The sequence below is a fragment of the Schistocerca cancellata genome, chromosome 2 (genome assembly GCF_023864275.1).
Source record: "Schistocerca cancellata isolate TAMUIC-IGC-003103 chromosome 2, iqSchCanc2.1, whole genome shotgun sequence".
Lineage (NCBI taxonomy): Eukaryota > Metazoa > Arthropoda > Insecta > Orthoptera > Acrididae > Schistocerca > Schistocerca cancellata.
The window spans coordinates 100,266,266-100,284,714 of NC_064627.1; the positions used below are offsets into that span (position 1 = coordinate 100,266,266).

Genomic DNA, 18,449 nt, shown 5'->3' on the forward strand with positions numbered 1-18,449 from the left:
ATGCACAGAGCTTGGTGTCTGTAGCAATAATAATTTTCTTTAGATTGTGGGATACATTGGCATATTTGATACTATAATGAATTGAGTAACTGGGGAATTAAAAATGTAGATACAAGATGTGTATTATTCCAGGACTTTGCCCTGAACTGTTTCTTGGGTAGTCCCATCAGTCATCACAGCTGTGTTCAAATGGCTGTATAACAAAAAAATACAGCTTTTGAATGTGTGCTGCCTCATAGCCCCAAAACAATTTTTAAAATGAAATGTTCTGGGAAATTAAATTTGTGCAGTGGACTCAGAATGAAACCTAGAACCTTGCCTTTCATAGTCAATGCGCTTACCAACTCAGCTATCCACTCACAGTTCATGACATATTGTATGAGCTAAAATTCTACCAGTGTTTCTTTCCTGCAGAGTGAAAGTCTGTTCCTGAAAATTTGGTAATACTTTCTAATTTGACAATAAAACTTAACAGCCTTTTAACAATGTCTCTATCAGCTGCAAATCTGGAGGGAAACTTCTTGAAGTTGAAATTTCTTTAAAAATCATCTGTGAAGCTCAGTGAGCAAGGAGAAAATTGGTATGATTGTTAAGTGTTCCAGCTGAAGATGACACAAATTACCAGCTAGTCATAATGCAGCCAGCTAGTCAAATGCAGGGGAAGGAAGATGGCAAAGGAAAATGACTGCTGAGGTCTAGGAGAAGGGGTAGAGTTTGAAAAAGCTGCCCAGAACCTCAGGTCAGGGGAAACTTACTGGATGGGATGAGAAGATAAGACTGACTTAGACTTTCCTTCTCTTCCCATCTGTTATCTATTGAGTTACATTATATTTTCAAAAACTGATTATTTCCATTGACAAATTTAATTTTGGATAGTGATACACATCTTGTATGTAAATTTTTAATTTTGATAGATATCACATTTCATCAACTAAGATGGCACATGGTACAAGAACTAACAAGAGAGTGACAATTGTACAAGTATTAGAATATTTCTTTGAATGTTTGCATGATAAAGTGTTCAAAGCTAGAGGGAAAGTAATATAAAAGGAATTTGCAATATTGTTTACAGGTTGTCTGTGAAAGAAGACAGTACTCCAAAATTGGAACAATCCTGTAGTTGTTCTATTTCACAAGAAAGGTGACTGACAAAACTGAAAGAACTGTAGACCCATCAGCTTCTCCTCCAAAATGTTTAAGAGATTCTTGAACATTATCTTCAACTACATCTTCATGGTATCTGTCCAACAGACAAAGAAACACAAAAAAATCTTTATTCACCAGAGAGATACCTTGAGGATCATCAACGTAGAATAAGACTTTCAAGCAATGTGTTAAAAACAGCTTTCTACGAATACTTAACAACCATGTCTTGCATCAATTCTTGAAAATGTTACAGCAAAAACAGCATGTTACTCAGGCAAATGAGCTTTATAAACAGGTAAAGCACAAAGGACCATTTGCAAGCTATGAACAAAAATATGAAATGGAGCCATGAAAACATGAATTTCCAAGTCACCAGGAATTCATAGGTTTTGAGAAAAATTTTGACTTAGTTTCAACAAAATCATACTGAAAGCTCTTGAGAAACAATATACTAAGCAATGTATAAATATTAAGAATTGCATTGTACATTATATTTAAGAACTATTTTTATTGAAGACAACAGATTTGGGCCTGCAAAAGACCATCTTTGGTCTTTTCCACACATCAAGTGTATAGAAATTACATATAGAGTACCACACATTATTTCAAAATAATACTTATAAAAAACAGTTTGGTTATGCATTGTCCAGTTGCAATGCCAAATGTAACTTATAGAATGTTCCATTCTTCTTCGTCTTCTTCTTCTTTTGAATGAGCCAGCTAATGACCATGATATTCAACTTTTCATCCTGAAGAGGGACTTAATGTTTTCTCAGTAGTCCCACATTCTCTGGCTACATTTCTCTTTTCTCTCCTTTTTCTACAAGGCACCAGTCTTTTTAAAGGGTGATCTGTCCTGAAACCTCTTTTCTTTTAGTAACCTTCTGAGAAGTGTTTGGTTTCTAATATCACTTTCAGCTACGTTCAGTTGCTTGATATCTTTCTTGACTTCTATCTTCCATGGTGTCATGATCTTCCTGCTGTTCCAGTAGTTGAGAAGTTGGTTGGTTAGTCTTGTTTGGTCCGTCCTTGTGATATGTCCTTAGAAAGCAAGAAGTCTCTTCCTGGCAATATCTGTGATTTTCTCAGTATGATTCTATAGCTCCTGGTTTGATTGTCTTCTGTACTTACCACCTGTTTTGACTGGTCCCAGAATTTTTCTCAGGATCTTCCTCTCCTGAATCTCTAGTTTATCTGTCATGCCTTTCCTGTTCAGATTCAAGCATTCTGAGGCATATAGGGTTTCAGGGCAGATAACTGTTTGGTAGTGTTTTAGTTTGGAATTGTGAGATAGGCATTTCTTGTTATAGATGTTCTTGGTTAATCGATATGCTAATTGTAACTTATTAATTCGAGTTGTTAGTGCTGTTCCTTCTTATCACAAGGAATGCAATTCTTAATAATTATATATTGTTCAGTATATTGTTTCTCAAGAACTTTCAGTATGTTGAATCTGTCAACTTCCTCAATTTGACCTTGTTCCAACTGTAGTTCACTGGGAGTATCACTGACGTTGGTGAGGTTATTTTGTCTTTTATAGTGACAGTTGCAGTCCTACCTTGGCAGCCTGGAGTTTGAGCGTATTGAGCTGCTTTACTGCTACTTCCTCTGAGCTTGCTATAAGTGTCCGATCATCTGCAAAAGCTTAACAGTCTACTACTAGTCCCTTCCATTTGTGTCCCAGGTAAATACCACTTGGCATATTTTGTACTTCCATTTATTTTTGCCACTTTCTGATCGCCTTGTCCAGTGCACAGTTGAAGAGAAGAGGTGAAAGTCCATCTCCCTGTCCAACTCCTTTACTAATGATCTAGTGTTACTCAGGGTCTTTTGGATAAGGCTGTGGGTTTTCTGGTCCAGGCCCATTTCCTGCAAAATTCGCATAAGAGTGTGTCTGTCAACTGAATCGTATGCTTTCTTGAAGTCAATGAAAGTAACTACATACTGTTTAATTCACTAGTTTAATTTGACTTAATACTGAGTTCAAGTTAAGGATCGGTTCAGTACAGAAACGGCCTTTTCTAAAACCACCCTGATAATCTCCAAGTTTTGGATTCAATTGAGGTTCGGCTCTGTTTAATAATGTCTTAGATACTATCTTATGTGACAGGTATCAATGAGATCCCACTATAATTGTCAGTCAAATCACCCTTCTTGTGTAATGTTCCATTATTATTGTTATTGTTATTATTATTATTATTATTATTATTAACTGTCTATGCCTAGTCAGGTGAATACAGGGTTATAAATACAAAATCAAATAGGGATAATGCAGCAGTAGGTTTAATAATGAATAAAAAAATAGGAGTGCGGGTAAGCTACTACAAACACCATAGTGAACGCATTATTGTGGTCAAGATAGAAACGAAGCCCACACCTACTACAGTAGTACAAGTTTATATGCCAACTAGCTCTGCAAATGATGAACAAATTGGTGAAATGTATGATGAGATAAAAGAAATTATTCAGGTAGTGAAGGGAGATGAAAATTTAATAGTGATGGGTGACTGGAATTCGAGAGTACGAAAAGGGAGAGAAGGAAACATAGTAGGTGAATATGGATTGAGGGAAAGAAATGAAAGAGAAAGCCGTCTGGTATAATTTTGCACAGAGCATAACTTAATCATAGCTAACACTTGGTTCAAGAATCATAGAAGAAGGTTGTACACATGGAAGAATCCTGGAAATACTAGAAGGTATCAGATAGATTATATAATGGTAAGACAGAGATTTAGGAACCAGGTATTAAACTGTAAGACATTTCCAGGGGCAGATGTGGACTCTGACCACAATCTATTGGTTATGAGCTGTAGATTAAAACTGAAGAAACTGCAAAAAGATGGGAATTTAAGGAGATGGGACCTGGACAAACTGATAAAACCTGAGGTTGTACAGAGTTTCAGGGAGAGCATAAGGGAACAATTGACAGAAATGGGGTGAAAAAATACAGTAGAAGAATGGGTAGGTCTGAGGGATGAAGTAGTGAAGGCAGCAGAGGATCAAGTAGGTAAAAAGACAAGGGCTAGTAGAAATCCTTGGGTAACAGAAGAAGTATTGAATTTAATTGATGAAAGGAGAAAATATAAAAATGCCGTAAATGAAGCAGGCAAAAAGGAATACAAACGTCTAAAAAATGAGATCGACAGGAAGTGCGAAATGGCTAAGCAGGGATGGCTAGAGGACAAATGTAAGGATGTAGAGGCATATCTCACTACGGATAAGATAGATACTGCCTACAGGAAAATTGAAGAGACCTTTGGAGAAAAGAGAACCACTTGTACGAATATCAAGAGCTCAGATGGAAACCCAGTTCTAAGCAAAGAAGGGAAAGCAGAACGGTGGAAGGAGTATATAGAGGGTCTATACAAGGCCGACATACTTGAGGATAATATTCTGGAAATGGAAGAGAATGTAGATGAAGACTAAATGGGAGATACAATACTGTGTGATGAGTTTGACAGAGCATTGAAAGACCTGAGTCGAAACAAGGCCCTGGGAGTAGACAACATTCCTTTAGAACTACTGACGGCCTTGGGAGAACCAGTCTTGACAAAACTCTACCATCTGGTGAGCAAGATGTATGAGACAGGCGAAATAGCCTCAGACTTCAAGAAGAATACAATAATTCCAATCCCAAAGAAATCAGGTGTTGACAGATGTGAAAATGACCAAACAATCAGTTTAATAAGCCACAGCTGCAAAATACTAATGTGAATTCTTTAAGGATGAATGGAAAAACTAGTAGAAGCCAACCTTGGGGAAGATCAGTTTGGATTCGGTAGAAATATTGGAACACGTGAGGCAGTACTGACCCTACGACTTATCGTAGAAGAAAGATTAAGGAAAGGCAAACCTACGTTTTTAACATTTGTAGACTTAGAGAAAGCTTTTGACAAAGTTGACTGGAATACTCTCTTTCAAATTCTAAAGGTGGCAGGGGTAAAATACAGGGAGCGAAAGGCTATTTACAATTTGTACAGAAACCAGATGGCAGTTATAAAAGTCGAGGGACATGAAAGGGAAGCAGCGGTTGGGAAACGAGTGAGACAGGGTTGTAGCCTCTCCCTGATGTTATTCAATCTGTATATTGAGCAAGCAGTAAAGGAAACAAAAGAAAAATTCGGAGTAGGTATTAAAATCCATGGAGAAGAAATAAAAACTTTGAGGTTTGCCGATGATATTGTAATTCTGTCAGAGACAGCAAATGACTTGGAAAAGTAGTTGAACGGAATGGATAGTGTCTTGAAAGGAGGATATAAGATGAACATCACCAAAAGCAAAACGAGAATAATGGAATGTAGTCTAATTAAGTAGGGTAATGCTGAGGGAATTAGATTAGGAAATGAGACACTTAAAGTAGTAAAGGAGGTTTGCTATTTGGGAAGCAAAATAACTGATGATCGTCGAAGTAGAGAGGATATAAAATGTCGACTGGCAATGCCAAGGAAAGGGTTTCTGAAGAAGAGAAATTTGTTTACATCGAGTATAGATTTAAGTGTCAGGAAGTCGTTTCTGAAAGTATTTGTATGGAGTGTAGCCATGTATGGAAGTGAAACATGGACGATAGATAGTTTGGACAAGAAGAGAATATAAGAATAGAATGTTGAAGATTAGATGGGTAGATCACGTAACTAATGAGGAGGTGTTGAATAGAATTGGGGAGAAGAGGAGTTTGTGGCACAACTCGACTAGAAGAAGGGACCAGTTGGCAGGACATGTTCTGAGGCATCAAGGGGTCACAAATTTAGCATTGGAGGGCAGCGTGCAGGGTAAAAACCATAGAGGGAGACCAAGAGATGAATTATTAAGCAGATTCAGAAGGATGTAGGTTGCAGTAAGTACTGGGAGATGAAGAAGCTTGCACAGGATAGAGTAGCATGGAGAGCTGCATCAAACCAGTCTCAGGACTGAAGACCACAACAACAATATGCCTAGTGGTTCCATCCTAACAACATCAGAGACAGATAATAATAAATGGGTAGCTGTTTTGCTATGTACAAATGTGTGCCACAAGAGGATGCTTAGTTATTTTTTTATTTTAATTTGTTTAACAAGAATAGGTTGGACATTGGCATATATTGTGCTTGTATCATTCTGAAGCTGTTATTATCCTGTATGGTATGTGCACATATTACTATTTTAGCTCTTTAATAATATGTATGACGTGATACATTTTAAGGAAATACATTGGTGCATTTGTCATCTAGCATACTTGATGGGGTGCATGGTCAAATTTTTGTTTTATACTGTGTATTAGTGTATAATCAATAATTTTAATTTACGAGGTCTATTCAAAAATTTCAGAACATTCATAGTTTCTAGCCAATGATGTGTTGGAATGAAATGTGGTTGCCACCCTTGCACACACCTGTGTATAGTTTCATTGTTGTATGTCTGTTAGTTACTGTGTCACACAGTTTGCAAGTTTCTAGATGGCAGAGATAGAGCATCAACGCGTTTGCACTAAATTTTGCGTGAAACTCAAGAAAACCTTTACAGAGACACACCAAGTGATGCAGGAAGCCTACGGTTATGAGTGCTTGAGCTGCACTCAGTGTTATGAGTGGTTCGCATTGTTTAAAAATGGCTGGACGGAAGTTAAAGATGACCCTCATTCAGGACACCCTTTGATATCTACCGACGATGCTGATGTCAGGAACATTAGTGAAATTGTGTGTGCAAATTGAAGGCTGACTATCCAAGAGACTGCAGAAGAATGTAAAATTTCAGTTGGATCATGTGATGAATCCTGACACAGCTTCTTGGAACACATCTAGTTGCCGCCAAGTTTGTCCTGCAGTTCATGAGTCAAGACCAGAAAGACCTTCAACTTCGCCATGCATTCTGTGAAGAGCTTTTGGATCATGCAAATGAAAATGAGATTTTCACTAAGAGAATCATAATTGATGATGAGATGTGGGTCTGCGGTTATGATGCTGAGACCAAGGTTCAGTTTTCAGAATGTGTCAGCAATCCATGCTGATAGTTTTCTTTGACATTGAAAGATTTGTTCATCATGAACTCATGCCTAAGGGATGCACTGTTAATTGATGGTACTATTGGGATGTGTTGCAGCACCTATGAGAAAATGTGAGAAGGAAACAGCATCAAATGTGGTGAGACAATTCACGTCTCACATTCATCCCTGTTGGTGAGTGGCTATTGCACAAGAAACGAAATCACTGTGTTGCTGCATCCTCTGTTCTCTCCAGACCTGGCCCCAATGCACTTTTTTATTTCCAAAGTTGAAAACCCCATTGAAAGGATGAAGATTTGCAATGATACACGAGATAAAAGAACATTCACAGACGGCACCTCATGTGATCCAGCAAGAGATGTACCACGGCTGCTTCCGGAAGTGGAAACGGCATTGGGAGCAGTGTATCTATTGTGGAGAGTATTTTGAACACAACCATGCACCATAAGTAAAAGTTAAGCACAGAAAAAGTTTGCGGACGAAGTTCCGGAATTTTTTGAAGAAACCTTGCATATTGTGTGAGTGTGTGTTTGTGTTAGGTGGAACAGATAGTGCAGTTGAATTACTCAGTTGCACCTGTTGATTGATAATGATAAAGTATAACATTTTGTGCAATTTATATGCAAATGACAGTGTGGGGATGCATAGACTGTTTCTTTGGAAACAGTTATTCCAAAAAAAAAATGTCGTTTTGAGACAGTTTGTCCCATTTATGTGACTGTATTTGCAGGCAGTTGGCATCATTACATCATATAGTCACTTACTTTATTTTAACTTTTTATGAATACATACCGTATATCCAGTAGGAATCAATACTTTGAGGCTGGTGTTATCTGGTGGTTATCTGGAGGTCCATGGACACTCTCTCTGTTTTTATTATGGAGAATATGTTATAATATATGTGGTTATATATAATGAAATACAATTAATCTGTTGAATTACAGATCCATATCACTAGTGTCCATGTGCAGTAGTACTTTGAAACATATACTGTGTTCAAACATCATGAATTACCTTGAAGATAATGATTTACTGACAAACAGCCATCATAGAGTTAGAAAATATTGTTCCTGTGAAACACAAAGATCACCTTATACTCATGAAGTAATGAGCACTGTTGACAGAGGATATTAAATTGATTCCATATTTTTAGATTTCCTGAAGATTTCTGACACTGCTCTTCACAAGCAGCTTCTAATCAAATTGCATGCCTATGGAGTATCATCCCTGTTGTGTGGCTAGATTTGTGATATCCTGTCAGGAAGGTCACAGTTCACAATAATTGATGGAAAGTCATCAAGTGAAAAAGAAGTAATATATGACATTCCCCAAGGGAGTGTTGTAGGTGCTCTGCTGTTCCTGATCTACATAAACAATTTAGGAGACGATATGAGCAGCCCTCTTACATTGTTAGCAGATAATGCTATGGTTCATCATCTAGTAAAGCCATCACATGATCAAAACCAACTGCAAAATTATTTAGACAAGATATCTGTATGGTGCAAAAAGAGGTAATTTACTCTAAATAACTAAAAGTGTGAACTCACCCACATGAGTACTAAAAGGAATCTGCTAAGTTTTGGTTATATGATAAGTCTAAAGACTGTAAATTCAACTAAATACTTAGAGATTACAATTATGAATAACTTAAATTGGAGAGATCACATAGATAATGTTCTGGGGAAACCAAACCAAATACTGCAGTTTATTGGATGATCACTTATGAAAGAGATTGCTTACTCTAAACTTGTCTGCCCTCTTCTGGAGTATTGCTGCCTGGTGTGGGGTCCACATTAGATAGGATTGACAGAGGACATCGAAAATTTCCGAAGAAGGGCTACTCGTTTTGTATTATCGGCAAATAGGGGAGAGAGTGCCATGGACATGACGCATAGGTTGGGGTGGCAATCATTTAAACAAAGGCATTTTTTATTGCCGGAGGATCTTATTGTGAAATTTCAATCAAAAACTTTCTCATCAGATTCTGAAAGTATTTGTTGACACCCACCCACATAGGGAGAAATGATCATTATAAAAGACATCAGATCTCGTATAGAAAGATTTAAGTGTTTGGTTTTCCTGCACATTGTTTGAGAGTGGAATAGCAGAGAAATAGTGAGAAGGTGGTTCAATAAACCCTCTGGCAGGCACTTAATTGTGAATTGCAGAGTAATCCTGTAATTCTTACATCTGAGTAAGGCATCCTACATTCCATGGAGTATTGTACAGGCCTCTTGTGCAGGCAATTAGACACTGTGTGCCGAATCCTATCATGTGAGAACAGATCATTTACAGTCACCTAGTTGAGGTGATTCTGCAGATCGTTGGTCCATGATGTCATTTGCAGGTGTTGTCTCTTCTGAAACTATAGTTGCGTAAGAGGGCCATCAGAGTTGCAGGATGGCCAATTCTGACTCCGAAGTGGCACGTGGAGGAAGCTATGGGATGATTTGGCAATACCACAGCGAGTGTGGGGTCGTTAAGGCTTTCTTAATAGGAGTATTATTTATTATTACACCGTTCAAAAGAATTAAGGGATTATTTTTTTGAAACCCTGTAGTTATCTACCATTGTGATATACAAGTTTGTGATTTGGCTCAAAAGTGCCTAGAAACTTTTTCTGTAATGGTACAAAAGCTTGATGCCCTCTAATGCTATCGTCAGGCTCGGCGATGCTTCAGACAACAAGGTGTTGACATTTGCGAAAAAAAAAGGCCACATCTAGGAAGGTAATTTGAGCTATATTGAGGGTTAATGATGTGACATAGGCATGAAATATCACTATAATTCTGCCCAACGCCATAGTGGATGTATCACACGGTAAGAAGGTCATCACAGCCTCCCTTACCCACATTCCACTCATCTTTTATATTTCTCTGCAGTGGACGTTAAAAACGTGACCCCCAGTGTTAGGGTTAGGCAACCCCTTCTACACCCCATGGAGTGGGGGTTCGCTTACCTTCAGACGCAAGAGCACCCGCCAGACTGAACTGGTGTCAAAGTTTCTGACCATTACATATGCAACGTGCTCACAAAGCTGCGTGGCTGTATCTGAGTGTGTTGCCAAACTGGAGGTTGGGATGTCTTAGAGGGACTCCCATTTTATTCACATGTTGCACTTTCGTATGACCATGGAGAGAAGGGCGGAAAAACGGAGGCCTGAAAGAGAATAAGTACCCTTTACTGCTTTGGATCACGTTCAAATTTTATTGAATGGTTCTGAATGGTCCCTAGTGGTTCCAGCGTATACAGAGCAAAAATTGTGGTCGTGCTACGCTCAAAAGGGGTGCGATCATGTTCAATGTGGATGCAGTCCCAGAATGACCTTAGAGAAGGCTTGAAGCGTACGAGGGTGTCAGTAGTGTCAAAGGTTGTGAAGAACCTATTCCTGGTGATCATGGCACTGCGAGCTGCCGTTTTCGGCTGCGAAATGTGTGGGAATCAACGCCCAAAGAAAAGGCGTCGTTTCACTGGCGGCCTTTATGCCACCCCTGTGCCTGAGCGGCTTGGTGTCTGAACTGTTCTTCTCGGATACTCATCAGAATACCGCTTGATTTCAACGCTGTGTGTCGCTATTACACTACCAAGGCAGATACGTCAAAAGGAGCGGTGAAATGTGGGTAAGAGGGGGCGTGGCGATCTTCTCGTCGTGTCACACGTCCACAGTGGCGTTGGACAGAATTGTGGTAAAATTTGGCGCCAGACGCACCTTACTTGCCGCATTAACTTCTGAAGTGTGGCTCTTTTTTCGCAAGTGTCTACACCTTGCTGCTTGAAGTGTTGTCGAGTTCGAGGATGACGTCGCAGGGCGCCAGCTTTTGCAACATTACAGAGGAAGGTTCTAGGCATCTTTGAGCCAAATTTCAAACTTATACGTTGGAATGGAAGTAAATTAAGAGTTTTAGGAAAAGTGATCATTTAATTTTGTTGCACAGTGTAGTCTCCTTCAATAAAGCTCCTTCATGATGGTGGCTTGGGAGCCTACCGAAGCTGGCAGTGACCGACGCATGCTGAGGCAGTGTACAGCTATGGCAGACAGCAGTGTGTGGTCGGTAATGGTGCCTTTGCTGACGCAAGTCTGATGTCAGCTCTGTGGCGCAGCCAGGCTAGGCAGCTGGGATCACGTGCATTGCTCACAGCCGGAGGTCTCTAGCAGAAACGTACTGACCCCCAGGTCGAAACCAGGATCATCAGAGATTGGCAGCAGTGTCAGGCGGAGGCACCCAACGGGCAGAATCTTCTAAACTGATGACTGGTCGTATACACTGTGCCAACGGAATGCTTCTACTGGCCGAGCTGGGTATACTTATGCTCAATCCAGCTAGGTGTGTTGTGACAAGAGATAGGCTCCCCTCACGCTGTATTGTGCTACAGCATGTAGCAATCCGCTCTACCACTGACGTTAGAACACAGAATTGCAGGGTGTCCGCCCAAGTGCAACATTATGCAGGTGGCTGGCCAGCATACCCCTTGGCTAGCTGTGTAGCTATGTCAGAATCTGATGCCGAAATACATAGGTTTACTGCTAATGTCACATGTGATACAATTAACAATGCAGATTTACTAAAATTTCTCAAAGTGACGTTTTAGTCCTTCTGTGTATGGCCTGAGCACGCTTTGCAGTACTCAGTTGAAAATACCTGGACCATGTCATGTTTGGTCAAATCCATTTTGCACATTCTTTCTTAGGACGTCGACATTAGGTACACAAATTGAATACACAATGGAATTCAAACGTCCCTATAGGTAAAAATCTATTGGATTCAAATCCAATAGACCAGGCCGAACAGTGGATCAGTGACCAAGCCATCAATTATCAAGGTACTGGCAAACATTTAAGTAAAATTGGAGCAGCATCGTGCGTAAGCCACGCTTATTGGATGACATATAGACGTATTTTACCAAGTAAAAGAAGCACATCATTTCTTAGAGACCGAAAATATATTTGCTTGGTAAGGTGTCGTGGGAAGAAATAGGAATCAGTAAGATGATCATGAATGATTCCATCCCAGATGTTGCTGCTGAACAAAGGACAATAACACAAACTAAAAATTAATGCCAGAAAAATCTGTAGAGGAAAGTGTAAGTTAAAGTGCACATCTGTGGTGTAGTGCATAATCAGGGCTCGGGAGGAATGGCGATTATCGCTGAAGCAACCGGATTTCGGTTATATCGTTTTCTTTCAAGCCAATTTAACCTGACTGTTAAAACTGCTCAAAATAACCGGTTTCTTAAAAACCAATTTTTCGTCTTTTATTCCTATTATTTCCTACAGTAAACGTAGAAAAATTTTGACTCTCTTAGTTTTGAGATACGTAGAATCAAAATATTGAATCAAATGGGCAAATAAAGTAAAACATCGTTTGTTTACCGTTTGCTGCTTTTCTCAAAAAGTGATAAATGGTTGACTACTACCAAGAAAATCACCAGTATTCTCCTACTGATTTTAATTTTATGAAACTTTGCTCAAAAATAATGCGCTAATCGGGGATCATACCATTATTTGGGCATTACGGACCGTCAATTCTAAAGTGTGAAAACTGTGGTTGAAGGATCTTGTTTTTCATGTCAATTTGTACGTTTTCAAGGGCTACAAGCAGGTAAAGGCATATTTTGTAGGCACAGGCAGCAGATCTGCTGCTTTTTATTTTTATTGTATCCTATGAAATAAGTGTTCTTAAGTTATTATTACCAAATTTCCTTCAACTTTCATTATTTGGTAGAAATGGTAGACAAATATTTAGTCTTTTAAAGCAACTCAGGCATTTTACTTCATTGCAAGTCAGTTCGTAAAAATCTTTCCAGAGAAGAGTTCGTGCAGTGCAACGGATGTCCCGACGACGACAGCTATAAACTACTGTATAGATCACGTGGGGGCACGTCTTGCACACTGAGCGCACATGCATGCCTTAAACCACGATACACAGCAACACGGATGTTATTTTCTCAGGAACGCTGTACCAATTCTTACGCCATCTGTTGCTATGTCCAATTTATATTTCGGATTTTTACTCGGTTATTAGTAAAAAAGCAAGAAAATACCGAAAAATACCAGTTATTTAGAAGTAAAATATCGGTATCTGTTTTAACTGTTCGGTTTTTCCCTTCCCTAGGGCTTAGGGGTCCTTTCGTATGCGCCGACAAAGGATTTTTTGGACTCATTTTAATCTTCACACTTTGTAATGTTTTGGCCTCATGAACATATGCATTTGTGGACACCAGATTATAAATTCAGTACCCTGTACATACAACAAACTGCTTGCTGATTTTGTCGACTTGCCCAGTCCTCGTAATGATCAAGCGTTCAGATAGTGAAACATTAAATCGCTTCATGCTACACCATTCCTAGAGAGGAGATGACTTTCGATAATGTAGTGCAAAACACAACTTCACATATTAAACAGATCTTGTAGGAATTTTTGCCGTTGAAAATTTTTCTTTTTTATGGCTCACACGATATCCTTCAAAAATTCGCACACACGGCATTAAGGGGTCTGAAGGACCTCAAACTTGGCACATCTTTCTCGTTTGAACTGACTTACAGAATTATTTCTGCTCCTGGGGTCTTTGTACTTTCTGAAGATAGGTCCATAATCAAATTGATATGTCATCAAAGAACTAAATTTCAATATTCGTATAATTTCTGAACAACAGTAGGATAGCTAGTACCTACCCGCTGCTCGGTGGTGGCGGCCAAAGAACCCACAGTGAATAAATAATGTACCCTACGCATACAGAACTAAAACTCTGTACGACTCCTTAGTTTGGCTTTACATTTGTTTTATTTAGAAAATATCTTTCTAGATTGTCTATGAACGCGCACAAACAGAAACACACAAATACAAAAGTCCCCCCCCCCCTTCCCCCCCACACACACCTACCATACAGAAAACAGAAGGATAATATACTAGATTGCTCTAAGTGTAATTTCAAAATACAGCGAATGTGTATCATTTTTATGATTTTTTTTTTCAGTAAGGAAATGAAACATACGTAAATCAGGCAGACTAAAGCACAAATATTCAACGAAAACTGAGATAGATTGCTGGCGTTTCGAAATACAACGAACAGGGAGCAGTGGAATGGCGTTTTTCGGTGGTTGGGGAACGCTACTGGCGGCACTAAGTGCAACCGACTTTAACTTTCAGTGGACTAACTGACGACTTCCGGTTGCCGAACTGAGCAAATGTGTCGCGTAGAAGGCACGGATCGGCGAACTCAGCCGGCAGAGAATGCCGCCTCACGAGGCCCGCTTCAGATAGTGGTCAGTCGTCACGGATCCTCCCTCCGGGGTGGACTGTCTGCAGCAGGTGAGTGCTCAGTTTATTAATAGGGAATCTCGCTTCACTACGAAAACTTGCGCAAAGCAACTGACAAAGGAGCGAATTCAATGCCTCGTCGCTGACTGAGATTCGTTCTGTTTGCTGTGGACTGAGTACGACAAAAGATGGATGGCGTCATGAGGTACCCTATGTGAGCAAAAGAATCCGGACACCCCCAAAAACATACGTTTTTCATATTAGGTGCACTGTGCTGCCACCTACTGCCAGGTGCTCCATATCAGCGACCTCAGTAGTCATTAGCCATCGTGAGAGAGCAGAATGGGGCGCTCCGCAGAACTCACGGACTTCGAAAGTTGTCAGGCCTAGGACCATTGTTTCAGATGTGATAGTGAAGTGGAAACGTGAAGGGACAAAAATGGTTCAAATTGCTCTGAGCGCTATGGGACTTAACATCTATGGTCATCAGTCCCCTAGAACTTAGAACTACTTAAACCTAACTAACCTAAGGACATCACACAACTCCCAGTGATCACGAGGCATAGAAAATCCCTGACCCCGCCGGGAATCGAACCCTGGAAAACGGGCGCGGGAAGCGAGAACGCTACCGCACGACCACGAGTTGCGGACCGTGAAGGGACACGTACAGCACAAAAGCGTACAGACCGACCTCATCTGTTGACTGACAGAGACTGCCGACAGTTGGAGAGGATCGTGATGTGTAATATCTAGACATCTATCCAGACCATCACACAGGAATTCCAAACTGCATCAGGATCCACTGCAAGTACTGTGGCCGCTAGAGTTAAGAAAACTTGGATTTCATGGTCCAACAGCTGCTCATAAACTACACATCACGCCGGTAAATGCCAAACGACACCGCGCTTAGTGCAAGGAGCGTAAACATTGAACGACTGAACAGTGGAAAAACGTTGTGGCGAGTGACGAATCACAGTACACAATGTGGCGATCCGATGGCAAGGTGTGGGCATGGCGAATACCCGATGAACGTCATCTGCCACTGTGTTTAGTGCCAACAGTAAAATTCGGATGCGGTGGTGTTATGGTGTGGTCGTGTTTTTTGTGGAGGGGGCTTGCACCCCTTGTTGTTTTGCGTGGAACTATCACAACATAGGACTACATTGTGGTTTAAAGCACATTTTTGCTTCTCACTGTTGAAGAGCAATTCGGGGATGGCGATTGCAACTTTCAACACGATCGAGCACCTGCTCATAATACATGGCCTGTGGCGGAGTGGTTACACGACAATAAAATCCCTATAATGGACTGGCCTGCGCGAAGTCCCGACCTGAATCCTACAGAACACCTTTGGGGATGTTTTGGAATGCCGACTTCGTTCCAGGCCTCACCGACCGACATCGATACCTCTCCTCAGTGCAGCACTCCGTGAAGAATGGGCTTCCTTTACCCAAGAAACCTTCCAGCATCTGATTGGACGTATGCCTGCGAGATTGGAAGCTGTCATCAAGACTAAGGGTGGGCCAACATTTTCAGCCAAGTGTCGGGATACTTTAGATCACATAGTGTACGTCGGAGACGCGGGTTAGAGGTTTCGCGGCGTTTGTGCTCTCCATACTGCGCAACAGCAAGGTTTCACAAAGTCGAGGGACCACATTGTCCACGCTGACCACTTGCATACCACTCGTCATCGCCTGTCAGAGAAAACGCTGTCGAAGTGGAGCTGGAGACTACTGTGTTTCTTATGAACTGCCTCACTGAAAATTGTTAGCTCGTAAACAAGTTGTGCCATAAACAAATGTGCCTTATATTCTGGAGCAAAATGTTTTTGGCACTGTCAGGAGTAGGGAATAAATAATTTAACATTTTATTGGCATTCAAAATCTCTTGATGAAATTATGCTTTCTGCCATTAAGCCTTCCTATATTCCAAGTTTAGCTTGTGGAATATCTTTAATTCCGTTCAGTCTTGCCTAATGGACGCTACCATGTTTTACTATTAGGCATTCAGTGTGAACTTTTTTTTTACTTCTGGTAACAGTCACAAAAATGCTCAGATGTTTGATGTGCCAATTATACTTCTATATTTCTGTTATATTATCTATTATATTTCTGTATTTAACATGGCACTAGACGTGTTGAGACATGGTTCATCGTTTGGTGACGTTCAGAGTTTATAGCTACATGTAAATTATAGGTTTGTAGTCGAAATTTTGAGACTTCGGTGATGTTAGTGCAGGTGAGATAACACCCATCTGGTACATGTTGATTTATTAATGGAGGAGGAAAGAAGAATTATTAGCCATTGCAAACTTAGTCAGGCAAACAAGGATTAAGCTGCTATCAACATCTTTTCTTATTGCTCTGTCTCATCCACTGATGCTGATACATGCCGGTGGAATTCTTCCTGGTGAGATCTTGACTGTAGTGCAACCACTTTAAAGATTTATTGTTTCTTGCAGTTGTCCGTTGTTTCACTTCATATATTTATCAAATATGGCCTGCACACTGCACCGATTTTGAATATATGTTTCTCTTATACTGATATGTACTTTTTTCTGTCAGTCACTGTTCTTTTTTTTAGTTTTCTACCTAATCTAATATTGTAACATCGAGATCCATGTTTTGTAACCAATATTGCAGAAACTTTGCTTTCATTCCTTAGAGATGGATTATTTATCACCTGTTTACTTATTTTATTTATTGATTGCTCATTTAGCCCTACCAGATGAGGGCGTTAAGGCTCTCTCTTCCATATGATCGGGAATGACACATAACAAAAGTTAATACAAAGCGTTCCTATAATAATAATAACTGAAATAGTCAAAGGCATTTGGAATTATGTACAGATGTACCCAGAAAAATGTAAACAATTTTTGATACTTAATATCTTTGAACAAAATGACACTTCGTTGCAATTTCGCGCGGTAGCGTAGTCCATTGTTTTCTCAACAGATCGTGGTGCGCGTTTTCCAGCAGATGATAGGGCAGCAATGAATGAAGTAAGATCGTCGTCTAAGCAACGCAAGGCGGTATTGAAGTGGTGCAACGGCAATGGCGTAATATGTACGGTAGAGAGCCACCAATGTGACAACAATTTATCGTATTCAGGATAAATCTGAAGTCGACAGTACTCTTCAGGATGTGCATAAGGAAACGTCTGGCCGACAAAAAAACATGAACAGGCCCTGCTTCTAGCGCTGCTGTGCTGTAACATTTTACTAGATCACCTAGAAAAGCTGAGAAGCAGTGTATATGTGAAAGCGGGGTAAACCAATCAAGTGTACGAAGAATTCTGAAGGGTACAAACATTCCAAGATCGCTGCACGCTATGGACGAGAACGACCCGGATCGAAGGATGGTGTACTGCGAGTGGTTTGAAGGCGTGCTGCGTGAGGATGAACGGTTTGTAGGGGTGGTTATCTGGTCTGACGAGGCGCAGTTCAAACCGAACGGTACTGTAAACCATCACAATTGCATGTACTGGACTCCTGAAAGTCCTCACGTTCACGTAGTCAAACATGTTAATCTATCGGGTGTTAAAGTGTGGTGTGGTCTGTCATCATGCGGTCTGATGGCCCATTTTTCTTTTAAGGTACCATAACTGATGTGGTGTGTCTTCGTATGCTGCAAACATCGATTTTACCTGCCATCCGAGAGTTGTTTGGAAATGAAAGATTTTACCTACAACAAGACAGCTCTCCGCCTCACTGCCACAGAGATGTCAAAGCCTACTTGGATGAGAATCTACCTGGACGATGGATAGGTCGGACAGGAGCTGTTGAGTACCCACCTCGGTCTCCAGACCCTACACTCCTTGACTTCTGTCTAAGGGGGACTATGAAAAATGAAGTTTATCAACAAAAGCCAGCAACATCGAACAAGCTACGAGAAACCATCGAGGCGTCCTGTGCGCCTATCACATCGACAGTACTGATATCTGTAGTTCGGTCAACAGTTCAGCGGCACAGACTTTATTTGGGTGCTGATGGGGGTCACTTTGAACACATAAAATAATCTTCCCCCCGTGCCAGAATTGTAACGGTGTGTCATTTTCCCCCTTAATAT

General features: G+C 40.4%; 1 protein-coding gene across 1 annotated transcript; it reads left to right on the forward strand.

Moving 5' to 3' along the window:
- Window positions 1-1,390: 1,390 nt before the first annotated feature.
- On the forward strand, window positions 1,391-4,572 carry LOC126151220 (uncharacterized). The gene is made up of 6 exons (XM_049915928.1): window positions 1,391-1,441; window positions 2,565-2,588; window positions 2,638-2,718; window positions 3,373-3,741; window positions 3,793-4,042; window positions 4,097-4,572. The coding sequence occupies exons 1-6, from the start codon at window positions 1,391-1,393 to the stop codon at window positions 4,570-4,572; spliced, it is 1,251 nt and encodes a 416-aa protein (XP_049771885.1).
- Window positions 4,573-18,449: the final 13,877 nt, after the last annotated feature.

Coding starts and splice junctions, on each gene's coding strand:
- LOC126151220 (XM_049915928.1), top strand. CDS start 1,391: ATGTTACAGCAAAAACAGCATGTTACTCAGGCAAATGAGCTTTATAAA. Junction 2,719..3,372: donor TCCTACCTTGGCAGCCTGGA/GTTTGAGCGTAT, acceptor GTCTATGCCTAG/TCAGGTGAATACAGGGTTAT. Junction 4,043..4,096: donor AAAACCTGAGGTTGTACAGA/GTTTCAGGGAGA, acceptor GAAAAAATACAG/TAGAAGAATGGGTAGGTCTG.